Genomic DNA, 17,599 nt, shown 5'->3' with positions numbered 1-17,599 from the left:
CTTTGCTGGTCTTGATGCAGCACAAGTTAGCTGCAGCTGGCAGGATTTGTAGGGGAAATCCAGAGGCTCCCCGAGTCCCTAGTTAAATTGACATGCAGTAAGAGAACAACGATCTGCATATTTTGGCAAGTCATCAGCAAACTCATTCATGCAGTTTGGAGGAGTTCTCTGATCTGCAGGGTTTATCAGGGATCTCAGTCCCACTGAACCATGAACCATCTCGGACAAGCTCGTCCCCAGGCACGTCCCTGCAGCCTCACACAGCATCACTCGCTCGGGTGAGCACTGTGGCCTTGGGCTCACAAGCACGCAGCCCCAGACATCAAATAGCTTCAGCCTCTCACCCCCATCAACCTCTGAGGGATGTGACCCAGCTACAGCAGCCAACAGAGCCGCATCCAACTATTTGTAGAGGGCACCATACAAGATGTAGCTCGTTCATCCAGCTTTCCAGCTACCACAAACCACTGACCCATCCAACCCAATTAGACTGCCATTGGATGGCCCTTACATCCTTGCATGAGCACTGTTGCAGAAATATCCCATGGCAACGTGCCGCAGGGCAGAGCAGGACCATGCGTGTGGGACAGCACAGCTCCTGGCAAGCCATCGCTCGAGCCCAGCCCGAGTTGCAGCTCATTCATCAGATCTTAATTATCTGCAGCAAAGCCTCGGTGCCTGGTGGGCATCCAGCGATTGTCTGTCTCTGTAAGAGATGGCTGGTTTGAATTACAGGCGAGGAACCAGAAATGTCATGGTGGATACCGAGCGCAAGTGTTTGTAATCTGACCCCTCCCAAAAGCACTCTCCTCCTGCTTTATTTTTATGTGTTCTCACTTCAAACACCACTATCCTCTTCGGTTTTCACCACCTCCTTTATGCTTTTGAAGTTCCCAAAGTAACATTTCTAACATTCCCGAAGCTTCATCTTAATCCCACAGGAATAACGTTACACCAACTCCTCTGGTGGATAAACTATGGTCACACAAAGTCATCAAGCAAAATCCAGGGCTCTCAGTTCCCCTTTTTAGGCATTTCCTCACTTCCTCAGAGAGGAACACTTTTTTTTCCTGCAAATCATTGTTGAGCATCATGAGGAATAAGGAATAATGAAAGCACACAATACATACGCAATTAAAAGGTCAAACTGTGATCTCAGATTTGGAAAAACATAATTCTGCTCAAAAACAAGGGCAACAGGGAGTTTGAGGTGTGCCTGGCAGTGTGCACTGTGAAACAGAGATAAGCATCTGATGTTTTGTATCTGAATCTGTGTCTGAGTCCTGATTTACCTTCACTGGTGTGAGAGTCAGGAGATGGTACCAAGTCCAAGTTTGCTGCCTCTGATCAAAATGAAAAACATTCCCCAGAGCAGATGTGTTGGCAAGACTCAAGGTAGCTTTGTGTTATGGGTCTCTATCTCATCTTTGACTGTAGGATTGGCTTTCGAAAGGTCATAGACTTTGTTTTCTGACTGTACAACTAATTTATTTTTCTCAGTTCCTCCCTCAGGCTCTTGGAACTCCTCATTTCTTGCCCACAAACCACTGCTCTGGGAAATTTCTCCAAGCATTGTAAATTACATTTGCACCAAAAGACTCAGTATTTGTTTCAGTTACTGTCTTAAGATCACTCTAATAAAATCAAATCTAGTATCATAAAATAATTAAACAGATTAATGTATTATTTTACTTCAAGGCATGAGGGTGTGGTATCAAAGCAATAAGTGCAGTGAACTATTTAAGTAGTTTGGTAAAGGAAAGCACTCAACATTTGAAAGCTGATCCTAATTATCTGTGCTCCATCACACAAACCACTGTCACATCTCCAAAGTCCTTGGCTGCAACCTTTATGGCTGAAGTTCATGTTGTTATTTGGACTAAAGGAAAAAAAAACAAAACACTATCTTTGAACAGTAATTATCCTCTACCACAAGAATATTACCAAAATCTGAGTGTTGGATGTATTACAGAACATCAAGACAGCAAAGTATATTCCAGTTAATCATGATGAGAAACGCTCACCTAATTGACACTGGAAATAATCCCCCCATGGAAATGAACACATTCTGTAAGGGTTCAGGACTGCTTTCTACAGGGCCTCCCATTGCCCACTCAAATGTACAACTCCCACCGTACTGCAGCAATCAAGATAAGGAAGAAAAATAATCTCAGGTTTCATCAGGAACTTTCTTCCTTGCAAGTCACAGCTACTGGTTTGTAATGAACAGCCTAACAGCGGAGTTCATTCTCACACATTTAAATTTTCAGTTGAGCTGCCATTCAGCTATTGACAACTGAAGTCCTTCAGATGAATAGATCTGGACCCACGTTTGTCATCTGGGGATATTCTTAGAGTCAGTTCAGATTTGAAGTCTATATATTGAAGTAAACTGATTTGAAATAATGAGTATTGGTGCTTATGAATTGTTTAGTTTTTACAAATCCAGCAAAGTCTATATTAATAAGATATCCTTCCCGTCTAGAAAATGCTTTCTAGTTTAAAAAGCATGACCCTGAATACAGATTGCACCATTATTTCAAAGCATTCAGTCATCACTTTCTTTTTAACAGCTTGAATTAGACATGCTTTCAGGTTTCATCCAACTGCCAGTTACAAACCAGCAGCACTTCTGCCCTTTCCTCTCATTAGGGACTTGCTGTTCTGTACCTGGAAATCTTCATCCCTCATCAGCCAAAGACACGAAAGCAGAAATCTCACATATAATAGTAGTATCATGGACACCCTATTAAAGAGGATGGATAACATATTCAGGAGCGCCTCAGGGCCACGATTTCAAAGAGATGCGTAGTGCTGAAAGACACAGGTGAAAGACTCCTGGGACTTTCCAAAGCCCCCAGCTCCAGAACTCCCATTGATTTCAGTTACTCAAATGAAAATTTGTTAAATCTCTATGCTCTGGAGCGGAAGGTTCACTTGAAGTTTGGGAGAGACATAATCCTATGGGCTAATTTTTAAAACCGACTCTCACAAATTTCAAAGGCATATAAATAACCAAATATTCAGATAAATCTTGCCATAAATGAGGCACTAATCCTATTTAGAGCCTCTCTCTCATTGAAATAATGGCAGAAACTTCAGCTTTGAGGAGCTGCTTTTCAGTGTCACAAACATTTTGACCACCTATCCATCACATGGATGCTACATAGACTAACCACTAAATGCTGCACTGTCACATCTTTTACAGTAAAGGAATAGAAAGCAAATTTAAAGATTATTTTCTTGCCCCCCAAAATATTCCAAAATTCAAAGAATGAGCAGCTTTTAGGCAAATTCTTCCAGAACATACATAAGGATGACAATTGCCAACATTAAAAAATGTGGTACTTGAAATAAGGCTCAAAATTACTGCTATGGGAATAGAGGAAGAAGGACAAAATAAGAAAGAAAAGGGTAAGGCAGGAGAAAAAAAACTTACTGAGAAAAAAACACAACGCAAAGAGGGGTGCGAAAGCTGAAGACTTGAACACAGATGGAGCCAATAAGTTCAGTACTATCTGGAAGTGAGCTTATTCCATGAGACTTTGCTGTTTCAAAAAGCAGAAATATTCTAAGTGAATATATGCCAACTCTGCCTCTTTGGAAGTCTTGTTATCCATATACTCATCCTGGATATGACACTTAACATGGGGTTCTGGAGGCTGAAATCCTAACCCTGACCACTAGCCCAGCCCAGCCACATGAATGGCCAGGTCCAGCTCTGTTTCTTCAGCAGAAGGCCTGCTTAATACTGAGAACTATTTTAAGAGGGTTATGAAACAATCTGAGAATTTTAGCCCTGGGCTGGCTAGCACCAATACCCACTGCAGCTCAGCGCCCTGCTCCTCCTCCCACAGGATCCTGCAGTGAAATCCTTTTGTTTCCCGATGAACAAGATAATTCTCCAATGCTACTTCTGGCCAAGTGTTTTTTAATATTTCCCATACACTTGTAGGAGCAGATAAAATCTGACTCCTTTGCCGCTTTCTTGCAGAAATTAAATCACCTTCCATGCTCTTGAGTAAACGACAGGGCTGCAAGAGAGCTCCCAAATCTCTCTCTTCTCTTGCAATGGTCCTGCATGCTATAAATACAAAGATAATTTGTGCAGTGGGTGGGCTTACACTTGGAAATACAGAGGACTGTGCAAGCGACTATCCTTTCCAGGAAGAAAGGCACCATGATGCACAAAAGAAAATGGTGCAAGTGAGAGGCAGCTGAGGGTCTCTAAGGGTCTCTAAAGTGAGAACAATTGCATTTTTTTCCAAAGATGGATGTTCCCATGGTGCAGAGCAGAGAGGAAGGGATGTCACGAGAAACCCAAGTTTTCTTATGAGGAATGATGGGAGGGTAAAGGCAGGTGGCAGGAGGCCTGGCTTGTGGCGTTGACATGGCTGGCAGACAGATAGGGAAGTGTGGCCGCAGCCCAAAGCGTTGAAAACCCTCTGGTGCGTCTCTCACCATTTGTTCAGGGCCGTGACTTCATTTCCAAATGTTGGGATAAATATTAGCACTGCTATTCAAGATAGCCAGGACACACGGTCTCTGTTTTTTCTCACTTCATGGCTTTTAGGTGTGGACTGTAACACATCACTTAAGCAGCACAAAACAGATTGACTGAATAAGTCATCGCACTGGGCTTGAAAAAAATATATATATTGTTTTGATTGGGTTGGTGGTAGGGTTCCACCCAAGATCCCTAGGAAAAGTTAATTAAGGACAACTGCTCACACCATCACGCACAGCGAAACCAGGCAAAGCGGGGAGAGCAGCCACGCTGGGAGCTGGGCGCTGCTTCTGGGAAAGCGATTACGCCTCCGGGAGTCTGGGCACGAGGGAGACTTCACCTGGAATTTATTTTATTTTTGGAACCAGAGAAACTCAACCCTTTCAATCACCCTTTTATCTCCAGTAAAGACTTCCACTGTTATTTTAGTTTATTTACTTACCACGCACACTTTGATTCTACCCTTAATGCCTTCTTACTGTATGAAGCTAATTGATTTTATGCTTAATGCCTTGTTAAAGTACAAAGCTAATTGATTGCGCCCATAAAACCAGCAGGGTACACACAGTGTGATGGTTCCAGGGGGATCTTCCAGCAAGCCTATGTATCTCACCAAGCCCAGACTGTAAACATGCATTCCCTACCAGCTGGTATCTGCCTCTCCATAGTGGAGCAGTTCTTGGAGAGAAAGAAACAGAGGACTGGCCACCATCACCCCATCCATCATCTAAAACATAGACTACAGAAACTGGCTGAGTTTTGGTGAAGGAAAGACCAGGACAACGCTGCAGCTGCCAAAGACTTCCCAGCACCTCGAGTGGCTCCTCGCAGCCCGGACGCAGAGAAGGGACACATCCTCCATCCCCAGACGATACGTTTCTGCCTCAGACCTCCCAGCAGAACAGCTGCTGCCCGTGCCAGGAGCTGCTACAGCCCCGGGATATGGTTACACAGACTGCACTTTCTAAACCACTTGCAGAGACAGCACGTTTAAGAGCTGTTATTTCTTACAATTTGTGTGTTGGATGGTTTGCTAAAATTAGGAACAAGTGTATTCCTGAGTTGGAACATTTATGGCTCCTTTACCATTACTGTATGTTTTAATTCTTAAAAATAGTTTTAAGTGACATGATAAGTAGAGTCCTGCTTAATCTATTTCAGCCCATTTGCCACATTCCTGGTTTGGCCTCTGTGGCTTGTTAATTTAGAGATATATAAAACCATCTGTTTCACTGTAGACTTTGTTTTAAGCCTCAGAGGAAACAAACCACACAAACAAATGAAATTCACTATGTCATTTCTGTTAAAATGTACGTGTTTACAGCCATCAGAGCACACACCAAGTACCCGATAACTCTAATGTCAGTACAGATTTTTAACTATTTACAATACTGCAATAAAAAAGCAATGCAACTGAATTTACATCACACAAGGGATTTTCTTAAATTGTATTCTACCTCTCATTTAAGATGAAAAACACTGACATTCCACACATTGTTAAAAGAACGCAATAAAGTAATGAGGAAACAAGCTTCATAATTAAAAAATATATCTTAGGATAAAAGCATCCCAGTCAAAAGTACCTAACGGGACAGACTGTGTCCATACATCTGCCAATGTCTGCAATGCCCAGAAGCCACCTACAGACACTCCATCCTCTTGACACTACTACGAGCTTCAGCAACCATAGTCCTTCTGTCAAAACCAGAGCAGACCTGCCATTTTTAAGCAACAACATTTCACAGAGAACACATATTTACTGAACCTAAAGTTTTTATTGAAAACAGACTTCTGTTTCAAGTGAGCACGAGAAGGAACTCTTCCCAGAATGAGTGGCCTATGAAGGGGACCACCGCCACTCAATGCCAATTTTGTGCTGAAAGAATAATACTTATTTTGATCTATAATGGAGACCGTTTTGAGAAACTTGATTCTTATCCCACAACACAAAAGCCTTGCTTATTGGCTGGGGTACCAGAGGTGCTTATGGGAGCATCTACTGCTCTGATATTTAGAAAGAAAAGACAGTTCCTTCAAACATTCTCTAGCATCTGCTTTCCTCACTACCACATTATATAGTCCGTTGCACAACGGTTCAAAAGATTAGTATTTAACTAAGGAAGCCTAAAGGTGTCAGCTAGGGACTAAACACTAAATCAATGTAAGAAAGTTCAGTGATTGACTGCATAGCATTTTATTGCAGTGTGAACAAGGAGTAGGCAGGTGGCCTGGGACTTTAAGCGATTCTTGAGGAATCAAAGAGTTTAACTGAGCAGTTTTAAAAATGTATAAGCCAATTGAAGTTTCTAATACAACCTTACCTGAAGACAGTTCTCCAAACCATGTTTTTCAGCAGGGAGCTTAGGTTAAGGGAACACACATCTAAGATGTAACGACTTCCAAGGACCTGAAGCCCTGACCCTACGCCCTCATTCATCAAAGCACATACACAGGACTTTGAATGTTTTAATGGTCCCACTGTCAGCTCCTTCCTTGGCTCCTTTTTCTTTTGTTCCTTCCCCCCCTTTTGCCTTTTCTACAAGCGGTCTGGATTTTGCTCCTAGAATTATTTCACCTCCTGCTATGAGAAAAGTCTACGACGTATTAAACGGCAAAACCAGCATCCATCCACCCTCCTCTCACTGCCATCTCACCGTGCCGCTAGCAGGGCTGTACTCACAATGTTCATCAGGGTCAGCAGATACTTCTGAACATGTTCTTTCCCATGGAACTGAACAACTGAGTCATCGACCCCCAGAAGGACTTCGATGTTGTAATCATCATCCGTCGCGTGCCTCCGGTGGCGCCGCCTCGATCTGTGCACCCGATCTTCAATAAGGCTCAGTGCACTGTCCAGACCATCCAAATTAGTGAGGTTAGGCGCTGCAATCAGACAAACAAACAAGTTAGCAACCGACAGAGGTTCAGGCTCAGGTCTCAGCTAAGCTGGGATAAATTTGAAGCAGCAGCTTTTGTTATGTTCTTTATGTTATGTAACAGCACAGCTTTCCCTCAATGTCAATTAAAGGTGACCTAAATGAGAAACTTGACCTAAAAGATTACTTCTCAAAGTAAAAACAATACTTTCTACAAAGTAATATTGTGTTATAATTACAAGGCCAAAGGGATAGATACCATGACCTTGACAAAAAGAATGGAGCTGCTTGCAGTAAAATAATTGTTGCTTTAAAGCACTTAGAATCATGGAGTGATTAAGGTTGGAAAAGACCACTAAGATCACATAGCCCAACCATCAACCCATCCCCACCGTGGTTCACGTGTCACTCAGTGCCACATCTAAGAAATGCACCATTCCAGGATCTTGTGCTACCGAGGGTATCCTCGATTTCAGAACCAGAGGTAAAGGCCAACACCACGCTTTGAACCTGATCTTACTGCTCATAGCCACATTTCCAGGCAAGTGCAGTTGCCAATAAAACCTTTTTATACTGAGCATGTAGTAACTACCCAACATCCCCCCTCAATGCATTAGCTCCTTTCCTCAATACACTCATCATTTAGCAGCAGTGACACGGATCCTCTTTATCATTACAAATCAGGAACAGACTTCAAATATGAAATGAATTCATTTTTAGCTACATTCAAGATTATTTAACAGCTTTTCATTTTTTGTTCCTAATTTGTCATGTCACTTTGCATTATTGCATGTCAAAGACCAATCCATCAGGCACAACAGCAGCCAATGTTACTACGAGCCGTTTCAAACAGCGCCTGTGATACGAAAAGCTTATATTTTGGCAGGATGGGATACACTTCATGTGGCATCAACGCACTAAAAATTAACGTGAAAATATGGAATACTGACATTTCTCCCTATAGAATAATAGTGATTAGTGTTAATATCATTACTATCATTTGTATTTCAAGAGCCCTAGGAGTCCTCCCAAAGAATCTCTTGATTTCAGAAAATGTCAGAAAAAAGACTTACTCGGACAGGCAGAGGGAGCACTGTGGGTTCATTAAAGGCTTCCAGCCCTCAGTTCAGAGCAGCATAATAGGAAGCAGAGGTAGGAGGCTAGAGTCATCACCTTCAAAGGCGAAATAAGAAACAACTCTTGGAAACGTTACTACAGAATGTGGATTCTCCATCTTCATTTACTGAAATTTTTACACCAAAATTGGCTGCTTGAGATGAGTGGGTCGCCAGGCTGCTGGGCTCATTACAGGAATATCTTGACAGCTTTTTATCATTTCTCCATGGAACTTTGAGGACATGAGGCCACAGCCTCAGAAAAGGCCCCATGTGGTGCTCCTGTGTCCCCATGGAACCATGCTCTTCTCCTGGGCTTTGTCAGGGCCCAAAACCCACTGGCATCCAGCACCAGCCCTATCTCCTGTTTTGCTCCACTGGGAAAGCCTCAGTGTTAATCCTTGCTGGCACCCAGAAGTAATTACTGAGCTATCACAGCGGGCTCAGGAGATTCACTACAAGGATCATGGGGCAATCACATATTCATGATCTTTAAGGCAAATCAGAGCTAATGTAAAATTTGACAGTAACTGTTATAAGCTCTCTAGAAAAGTAAGACTGAGCTGGCAGGGGCTGCAGGTCATGTCCTCTCTCCCTTGCTCACAAAAAAAAACAACGCAGCAATAAGCAGCAAAGCTGGAGCTATCAGAGGAGATACTGCAAACCAGCAGTGCGGCGTCTTCATCCCTACTGCGCCAGAAGCACAGCATGATCCTGGCATCCTGCACTTCCCATCCTGCAGGGCAGGCTGCCTGCTCCCTCCCTGCCCCTCATTTCATCGCTGTCCCACTGCAGCCCTGACAGTCCTTCAGGCTCCTGGGAAGAGCAATCATATTTTCCACACTACCTTCCCCCCTGTGCTTTGTGCAGCGATGCTCCGAGAGCCATCTCAACTGCATTGTATTTTCCTAAGTCATCCCAAGACCTCTCCATCATTTGTCCATTTTCAGCAACTTATGCCAAATCAGAGCTTCAGCTGCTAGTTATTGGTGCCAACTTTGTTCTCCATCTCCCAAGAGCAGACACTTGGCATTTGCCGGGCTAACAATAGCCTCTGCTGAAACCTTCTGTGTTCCCACCAGGAAAAATTCACATTTCTGAAAATTAAATGCTGGGAGACAGGGCTGTATTCTTCTCTTGTGCTAATCATCCAGACTAAACAGGACGACAGCACCACTCTAACAGTTCACCCACAAATCCCTCAAAAAACTTTTTTTTTTAAGCCAACAAAATATCACTGATCATTCAGTGACTTTTTCTCCTAATCCTGCAGACCTTCTTCCAGTTCAGTACAAAAGCTGTTGATAGAAGAAAAACTGTGCTTCTTGTGTAAGCATAGAATGGGAGCCCTGCAGCCTGGGCCGTGCTCCTGCCTGTGACAGAGCCTTCCCTGCAGTGCTGCAAGGGGCAGAAGGCAGCTGGGAGCTGGGCAGCAGAGCCTGCCAAGGGGAAAGCATGTGCACAGCCCAGTGTGGTTCTGCAGCACGTTTGTTTTTGGAGCGCCCTCCACTTTTGTTTGCAGTTAATGTGGGCAAGTGATCCTAACTTATCCCAGGCAGCAAAGTCCTAGCTGTTTGCTGAGTCAAGAACCAATGTTCCCAGCTGTGACAGTTCATTAATGTATAGAGAGCACATCAAAACCTAAACAGAAAAAGTCTTTATACTGTGCTTACGCAAACTGCTTACAGCATTACGTACCATACAAGATCCTTCTATGACGTTCCCTTTTCCTAAGCAATGTGCAGTACCCCAATCTTTTCTCTAAACTGTTCCAGTTTTAGATCTGGTATTTTACTCCTCAGTATTTGGGCTCTGAGCAGGCTCGCTGTGTCTGAGCACCCAGCCACACGCAGCTTCATGCTCTGAGACAGGCAAAATCCTCACTGACACCAACATCACTTTGGCCCTTGCAGGACTACCACCACTACCAACCACAGCATCACAGCCTTAGTGCTGGAAGCCCCCAACCAACCATACCTGTGCCATACAAGAATTTTCCATCGGTGACCATTCAGAATTTCCAAAAACAACTTCTTTCCTGGGAATTTTTGCCTTGCTCATTAATCTTTGATATCATGTGCTTTACAGAAAGCAAATTAGATGACATCTTCAGATTCTGCCCTACCCATCACAGCAGTCAAACTCTAACAGATGCTGTGAGTTACTGAAGCATGAACATGCTGCTGCCATGAAACCGCCTCTCCCTGCATTTCTGTCACTCCCTTTAGGACATGTACCCGAAGTACAGTTGCTGGCTTGCAATCTTGCTTTGTTTTTTCATGACGACTTTCAAAAAGGCTCAGGGAAATACAGTTGTACCTAAAGTTCTTACGAGCCCTTTATGAAGCTGTTGCACTTTAAAAACAGTATCAGCTTCATAGTTCCCCAGTTTCACAGCAGTGGTATTATCCTAATAAAGCACTTTCTCATTTCTTACCTTCTCTTTCTGGCAGGGGGAAGGGGACTTTCTGGAAAGCCCAGTACAGAGGCCAGGACAGGCAGCTGGGTGACTGAACTGCATGACTTGTTTACAGCCATCATCTGTGGCTTGTCAGCAGAGCAGCCCACTGGAATTTCTCTTTAAATACAAACGTACAGCATGCAGGCAGGCCAGCCACCATTATCAATGCAGCTTGCTTGCTCTGCGGACACTTCATCTGTCACTGCAGAGCAGGCAAACACCTGAGCCGAATGCTGAGCACCACATCCTCCACTTGACGCTGACATGCTGATGTCCTGCTGAGCTCCATTCCCAAGACACACTCCTAAATGGACTCCCAGCTTCCCATTCCTTCATGCGTGTTGCTGCAAATCATCTCTTATTTTTTCCCCTTTCTCTCTAACCACAATGACTCAGCCTGAAGCCCAGCTGGAGCCCACTCCACTGTAGGGCAGGCAGAGCCACAAGGGCCACCCTGGGCTTCACGCCACTCACAGCCGGTGACAACATGATGCGGAGCCTGGGAGCTGCCCTCACCGTGTGGGCAGGAGGCCATCCATCACCTACAGCTGCAGAATCATTAAGGCCGGAAAAGACCTCTAAGATCATCTCATCCAACTATCCACCTACCACCAACACTGACCACATCCCTCAGTGCCACATCTCCACATTTCTTGAACACCTCCAGGGACAGCAGCTCCACCACCTCCCTGGGCAGCCTGTGGCAACGCATCACCACTTGGTGCTGCGAGCGCAAGCAAAGCAGGCTCCGTGGCAGGGAAATACAAGTAGGCAGGATGGGCTTGCTCTGGCTGTCAGCTTCCTACTGCTCAAGTACATCTGCACCTCTGGAAAAGAACCAAACCCCTCGACAGCTCAACAAAGAATTGCTCCTTGGGGAATCGCACGTTAAATCACAAGTCATCTCCCTGCAATGCTCCCTGCCACCCGCATGCTGTAGGCTTCTGTCGTGTCTGTCCCCCATGATCAGCTCACTCTCCAGCTAGCCCCCCTTAGCCCCTTCATGTATTCTACCAAAATTCTCATTTGTCTTCCATGCTACATTGAAGCCTGAACCACAAAGGTCAGTGGCAACAAAGAACAGCCAACAAATCTTACGTTTTATTCCTTGCATTTTTTTCCTCCCATTTTTAAGTTTCTCAGCATGCATTTTTTGCTCTTCCTTGCCATTGTATGTATTCATGATGTGTCTTGTTCATCTGTTAATCAATAGTTTCTGACTTTTTTTTTTTACTTATTTCCTCTATTTATACACTTCTGCTCATTTTCTCTTATGCTTTGTTTTCCAAATGTCCTCTATTTGTCTTTCTTCTCTCCCTTGCCATCCTGCTCAGCTACATTTGCCTTCCATAATTTATAAATCCCTTTTTCATACTACTGTCTGCATTTGGACCTTTCTGCTATATGTCATTCATACAAACCCAGGGTAAATCCAGCAAGGTGAATTAAAACAGATGAGAGCTCCTGTGAGGTGAAAGCAAATTGAAAATGGTCTAAACAAGAAGTGAATAAAGCACAGCATGCTGGGCACAAGGCACAAAGCTGGTCCTGTTGAGAAGTCCCAAGAGAATATTGCCTCAACACAACTTTAATTTGGAACTTAATTTTCAGAGGATTCATGGGATTCCTTGAATCACAGGCTAACACTGTGGCTGTGACCTGGTACATCCTTACCCAAGAGCACTTACCACAGTAGAACTTTTTAGGTGTGTGTTCAGATTCCTTCTCTTCTGCTTTTTTACATAAAGGCAAAGCAAGACCACACGAGTAGTATGAAGACCAGGCATGCACCAGGCATCCTCACATAGGTTATGAGTCCCAGTACTGCCTTTATGTGCAAAGAACAGTAATTCTGATGGAAAGTTTTGGGCTGCGTGCCCTGCTAACCATATGATCTCATTAGGAGCTCCTTGCCTCTTCATTTACAGAATGCTGTTTCTGGTTGAACCACATCTTAGGACAAACCCTGCTCCACCCTCCATCCATCAGTGGGAACTTCCCTGCTGGGCTCAAAGCAGGTCCCAGCTGCAAGGAGGACAGCGGGTATGGCAGCCAAAGTCCTCCTGCAGTAACCTGCTCCCAGCATGGGAAGTCAGTCCAAGTTCAAAGTATTTGAAATACCGTATATGCAGGCCGTTATCGAACACGTCTGTATACCTGCTGGGTTAGGACAACCAGCTCATATTTGCAAAACAAATGCGTGTTAGCAGGGTTGTACAGCAGATTGCACACAGGTGGACTGCAAACAGGCGCACAGAGCCATGTTCACTCTTCTCTTTCTTTCTTGTCACCTACGCAACAGCGCAGTAACTTCAAATCTGGGACATGCTCAAGAGTCTGCCTGAATCAGAGTTACAAAGAATAACGAAGTTGAAGCCTACCAAAGTGGCAAAATGTAGGAGAACTTTTAAAACTGGGAAAGAAAAAGTCTTTTGCAAAGGATAAACCAATTAGCACAGTGACAATGGCCAGGTGGACATGGTGGCAAACGGCCAGGCGAGAGACGCTAACAATAACCACAGCGAGCTGTTGCCAGGGAGACTTTTTTGGCATGTCACAACAAAGAGAAAAGGTATTACAATGCTAAAAAGAAAAGTTGAAAATAAATTGATCTCATCAGGGCCACAGTCACACAATGAATAACGCAAAGAGGAGAGATAATTGCTCTGCTAAAAGATTAAGTGAAAGCAGGGTAATGTAATATCATGGCCTAAAATATTTTTTGCAAAATGGTGCAACATCCTGTGTTATAATTTCAACTTTCATATTACAACATAATAGTCAAGAAGGTGAAATGAAAAGATCTGCAAATCAAGCAGGCAAACAATACAGCGTGACCTTGCTGAAGTGGAGCATTTTGAGAACTGAACATAAAGTTTTTCCAGCAGTAAAACTCATCCTTCAGAACATTTTCAGCTGTCAGCCTACTACAGCAAACACAAGTTTCACAATGCAGCACCAAGCGATGAATAAGCAAAATGTTCATAACTTGGTGCTTAAAATTAAGCTCAAAAAGGGCAAAAAAACTACTCTGTAGAAAATTAATTGATGGGCCAACCTCTACGTTTCACTGACTTGATTACATCTGGAAAATGCTTATCTCGTATGAATTTCGGCAAGTCATCGCAAACTGGCTGGTGCTGCAGAGCCCGTGACTTGCAGAGCACATGGTGACTGACCTCCCACATCCCACTGGTTTGCACAGCACACACCTACCCCAGGAACATGGTCCCATCCCTCCCAAGCATCCCAGCTTGTGCAGATGCACGAAGCAGGCTTTGCTCTAAACAAACCCCACTGAGCTACAGAAGGGGGCTGAGAGCTCTCCATCTCATTTACAGCTGATGCATAATTATACAGAAGACAAAATTCAGATACACAAGAAGGGTTTCCACGGTACAAGTTGCACTGCTAAGGGCTCCTCACATCCTCCCAAACACTAATGCAGCATTTATGGGCTACTGGAGTCCAACCTGCCACCAAGATACTCAATGTATGATCCTTATTCCAAGCATGACTAAATTACAGCAAATTATCACATTAAATGAGCTGCCTCGCTGACCTCTGGCTTTGCAGGTGACACATCTAACAATCCCACTTGCATTTTTAACAGAAAGAAATGCCAAAGCACGGTGAAGGACTTGAATAACAACAGGTTACAGGAGATGGCAGCTGTCTTTCCACAAGCCAACTGTTCTGCAAGAAGGGGAAATTAAGTTTAATTAGAGTTTAATGAACAAACCTTAAAAAAAACAGGTTAAAAGTCAAATTCCTACCCAGATGGGGGGGGAGGTGAGGTGAGAAGAGGGAGAAATAAAGAAGAAATGCATGTAATGAACAAACATTATTGGAAATACTATTGAAACATAACACCTGAAGCCAAGATACATCTTTCCAGTGCTTTTGGCCACAACCACTGACCAACAAACTTTGCCTTTTAGTAGTGCTTCCAAGTAGGACTCTACCATCCTTTCAGAAGGGAGCTCTTGAGTGAGGCACGAAGTCTCACAAAGTTGTACGTGATCCAACCACATGTTTTCAATGTCAAGTATAACAAACACAGCACAAATCTCATCAGTGCAAATAATGAATCACACAAACGACAATGCAAACAGGCCCCTGTTCTTCTACATAATCATAATGATCTTTTAATTAGACAAAGCAAACGGTCTGCGGTGTTCACCTTGTGGAGAAAAGCAAAAGAACAAAGTTTTCCAAACTCAAGGGTGAAAACCGTGCAATTTGAACTACCTCTAAGTTCTACCAGCTTCTCCTACTTCTGAGAATATTATACCAGAAACTATAAGCCAGGCAAGAAAGAAAAATGCTTATTTAATGAGAAGAAAACATCACTCGGGCAGTTGGAGCAGTGGCACTGGGATCTATGGTGTCTTGGCTACTGACACTGGCAGGACTTGAATCAGAGCGAGGAGGAGTTATAATTTTACGTATGTTTTGAAAATACTCTTGTTGCTAAATCTGCCGGGGCTTTCCGTAATAACAAAGCCAGCTGCAATTGATTAAAGACTGTAAGAAAGACAAAACTTACTCGGAGGAAGCAAGCATTTCTAAAGCTTAAAAACGACAGTGAAAAACCCTGAGAGACAGAATTGGTCTCTGTTCTAATGAAAGCACAAGGGCTTTATTCCCAAGACATTTCAAAATCAAGGGCAAAGGCTTCTTTTGTCATTCGTACAGAGAGCTCTGGATCTGTCAGGTCCTACCGAAGGCAAACTGCTAAACACTGCCTCTCCCTATTGCAGCGCGTGGGTGTGAGATGGGGCCCAAAGACAACAGCTGAGAAGAGAGACTTTCAAATGCAGCCCTTCTCTGGAAGATGTGTTGGGAATGGAGGCAGGTGTGGGGAAGGAAGGGAGGAAAGGAAAAAGTGAGGAAGGAAAGAAGATGGACATAGACGTGGGGAGAAGACAAATCAAGAGGAACAAGCTGGAATAACACCACTGTAAAGGAGGAAAGTGAAAAGGCCAGTCATGCTGCTGCTGCTCCCCACTGGCTCCAGGGTTGGACCAGGGCTCATTGCTCTTCTGCTCCGCATGCCGAGCTCCAGCAGGAAGGGAGGCAGAAGGCAGCACCCTGGTGTGCGTGAGCAGGGCTCAAACACTGCTTTTTGCGATAAATTTAGCATTAATATCTATGGGCTTTGGAGGAATTAGAGCCAGGCCAACATTCTGTTTTTCAGTTTTCTGGCAGTTCCAAGTTATTTTTAATTCATTTGCAGGTAACTTGAATACTGAAAATTTTAAAAAGAAAAGGAAACAAATCATTTCAGTTGATCTGAAATCCCATTTTTACTCATTTGATATAAAACCAAGCACCTCCTTTCAAGCCTCACATCAGAGAATCATTAAAAAAAATATCTTTCAAGGGCGAGGAGGAGAATGGCTTGTTTTAAACCCGCTGCCATGAAATCCACCAACAACTTTAGGGTTATTCATTCTCTATGTGGATGAAGCTCAATGAAAATTCAACATCTTTTATTAATAAAAAAATCACCCAACTCAATTTTAAGTGCCAGACCTGAAGGGGGTTTCCATTTGCCCCTTTCCGCCATCTATTACCCCTCTCCCAAAAGAACGATCGTCACTTCAGGACCTCCATATCTTTGCCGAGATATTTATCTTTTCCTGATAAGCAGTTACACTCAGCGCAGTCCGATTTGTCCTTCAGATTGGCTTGCAGCCCATCAAAATGAGGACATTTGCCTGTCGAATGAGATGTAGCTAGTAGGATGTAATGCTCCTTGGCAGGCTTTGCAGAACTTCTCCAATTGGGACAAATCAGATCCACTGCACCTCATAACAAAAAGCTATCAAGAATTACGTAGCAAGGAATTTATCTCCTACACTAAAGACAGCATCATTTTTGCCAGCGTAAGTAAGGCTTAGAATGGTCAGAAATTGCATTTGTATCCACTTTGCAAAGTGTGAGGAAATTGCTTTAGTATTAATGACGACTAATACTCTTACTGCAGAAAATGAAATCAGACTTTGGAAAGCGAAGGGACAACATCCTAGAAGAAGGGTTGGGAAGCTTTTCACACACACAATAATAGCTAAAAGGAGAGAACTCTATTTTCACAAGGCATCAATGTGGTGGCAGGGCTCGCAGACAGCGAGCTAACATTTTCAGCTAACATTTCTATGCAAACTGTTTTAATGGGAGCCACACATATTGGAAAGCTATCAGAACCAACAGCAAATTGAGATATTAATTCACAGGAATTCATTAAACTATCTTTAAATGCATCTTTGTTAACCACATTGATGTTTAAAAGGTAAACAACTCAACAGCTCTCAGAGAACTGGTAGATGCTGTTAAGGATGGTAACATACAGTTGCTCCGAAGTTTCAGATGGGTTCCACCTGCAGAACTACAATCAATGGCACATAACTGCTTAGCCCCTAACCTGTTACTTTTGTGCAGTCAACTGGAAATGTCAAAGCCAATAACAATGACAAAAACCACATTTCAAAGCACCTTAGAAAGCAGTTGGCAATCAAGAAGCTAACAGGGAGCTCTGCTGACACAAGTAGTAAAAGCCCCAGTAATTAACACTTTCTATCTGAAACTGGTAAAAACCGAGCTGTTCAAGATCCTGTGTTTCTGCAGCGAGCTGTGG

General features: G+C 43.5%; 1 protein-coding gene across 1 annotated transcript in view; it reads right to left on the bottom strand.

Annotated features, from left to right (window-relative positions):
• ADAMTS2 (ADAM metallopeptidase with thrombospondin type 1 motif 2) overlaps positions 1-17,599 on the bottom strand; it is a 169,587-nt gene that overhangs the window by 46,341 nt on the left and 105,647 nt on the right. The window contains exon 4 of the mRNA XM_021410855.1: positions 7,188-7,390. Within this exon, the coding sequence (XP_021266530.1) occupies positions 7,188-7,390 (203 nt within the window). The remainder of the gene's footprint in view (positions 1-7,187; positions 7,391-17,599) is intronic.

The sequence above is a fragment of the Numida meleagris genome, chromosome 12, assembly GCF_002078875.1.
Source record: "Numida meleagris isolate 19003 breed g44 Domestic line chromosome 12, NumMel1.0, whole genome shotgun sequence".
Classification (NCBI taxonomy): Eukaryota; Metazoa; Chordata; class Aves; order Galliformes; family Numididae; genus Numida; species Numida meleagris.
Note: the sequence above shows the minus strand (reverse complement) of the source record. Positions and strands in the feature narration are given on the sequence as shown.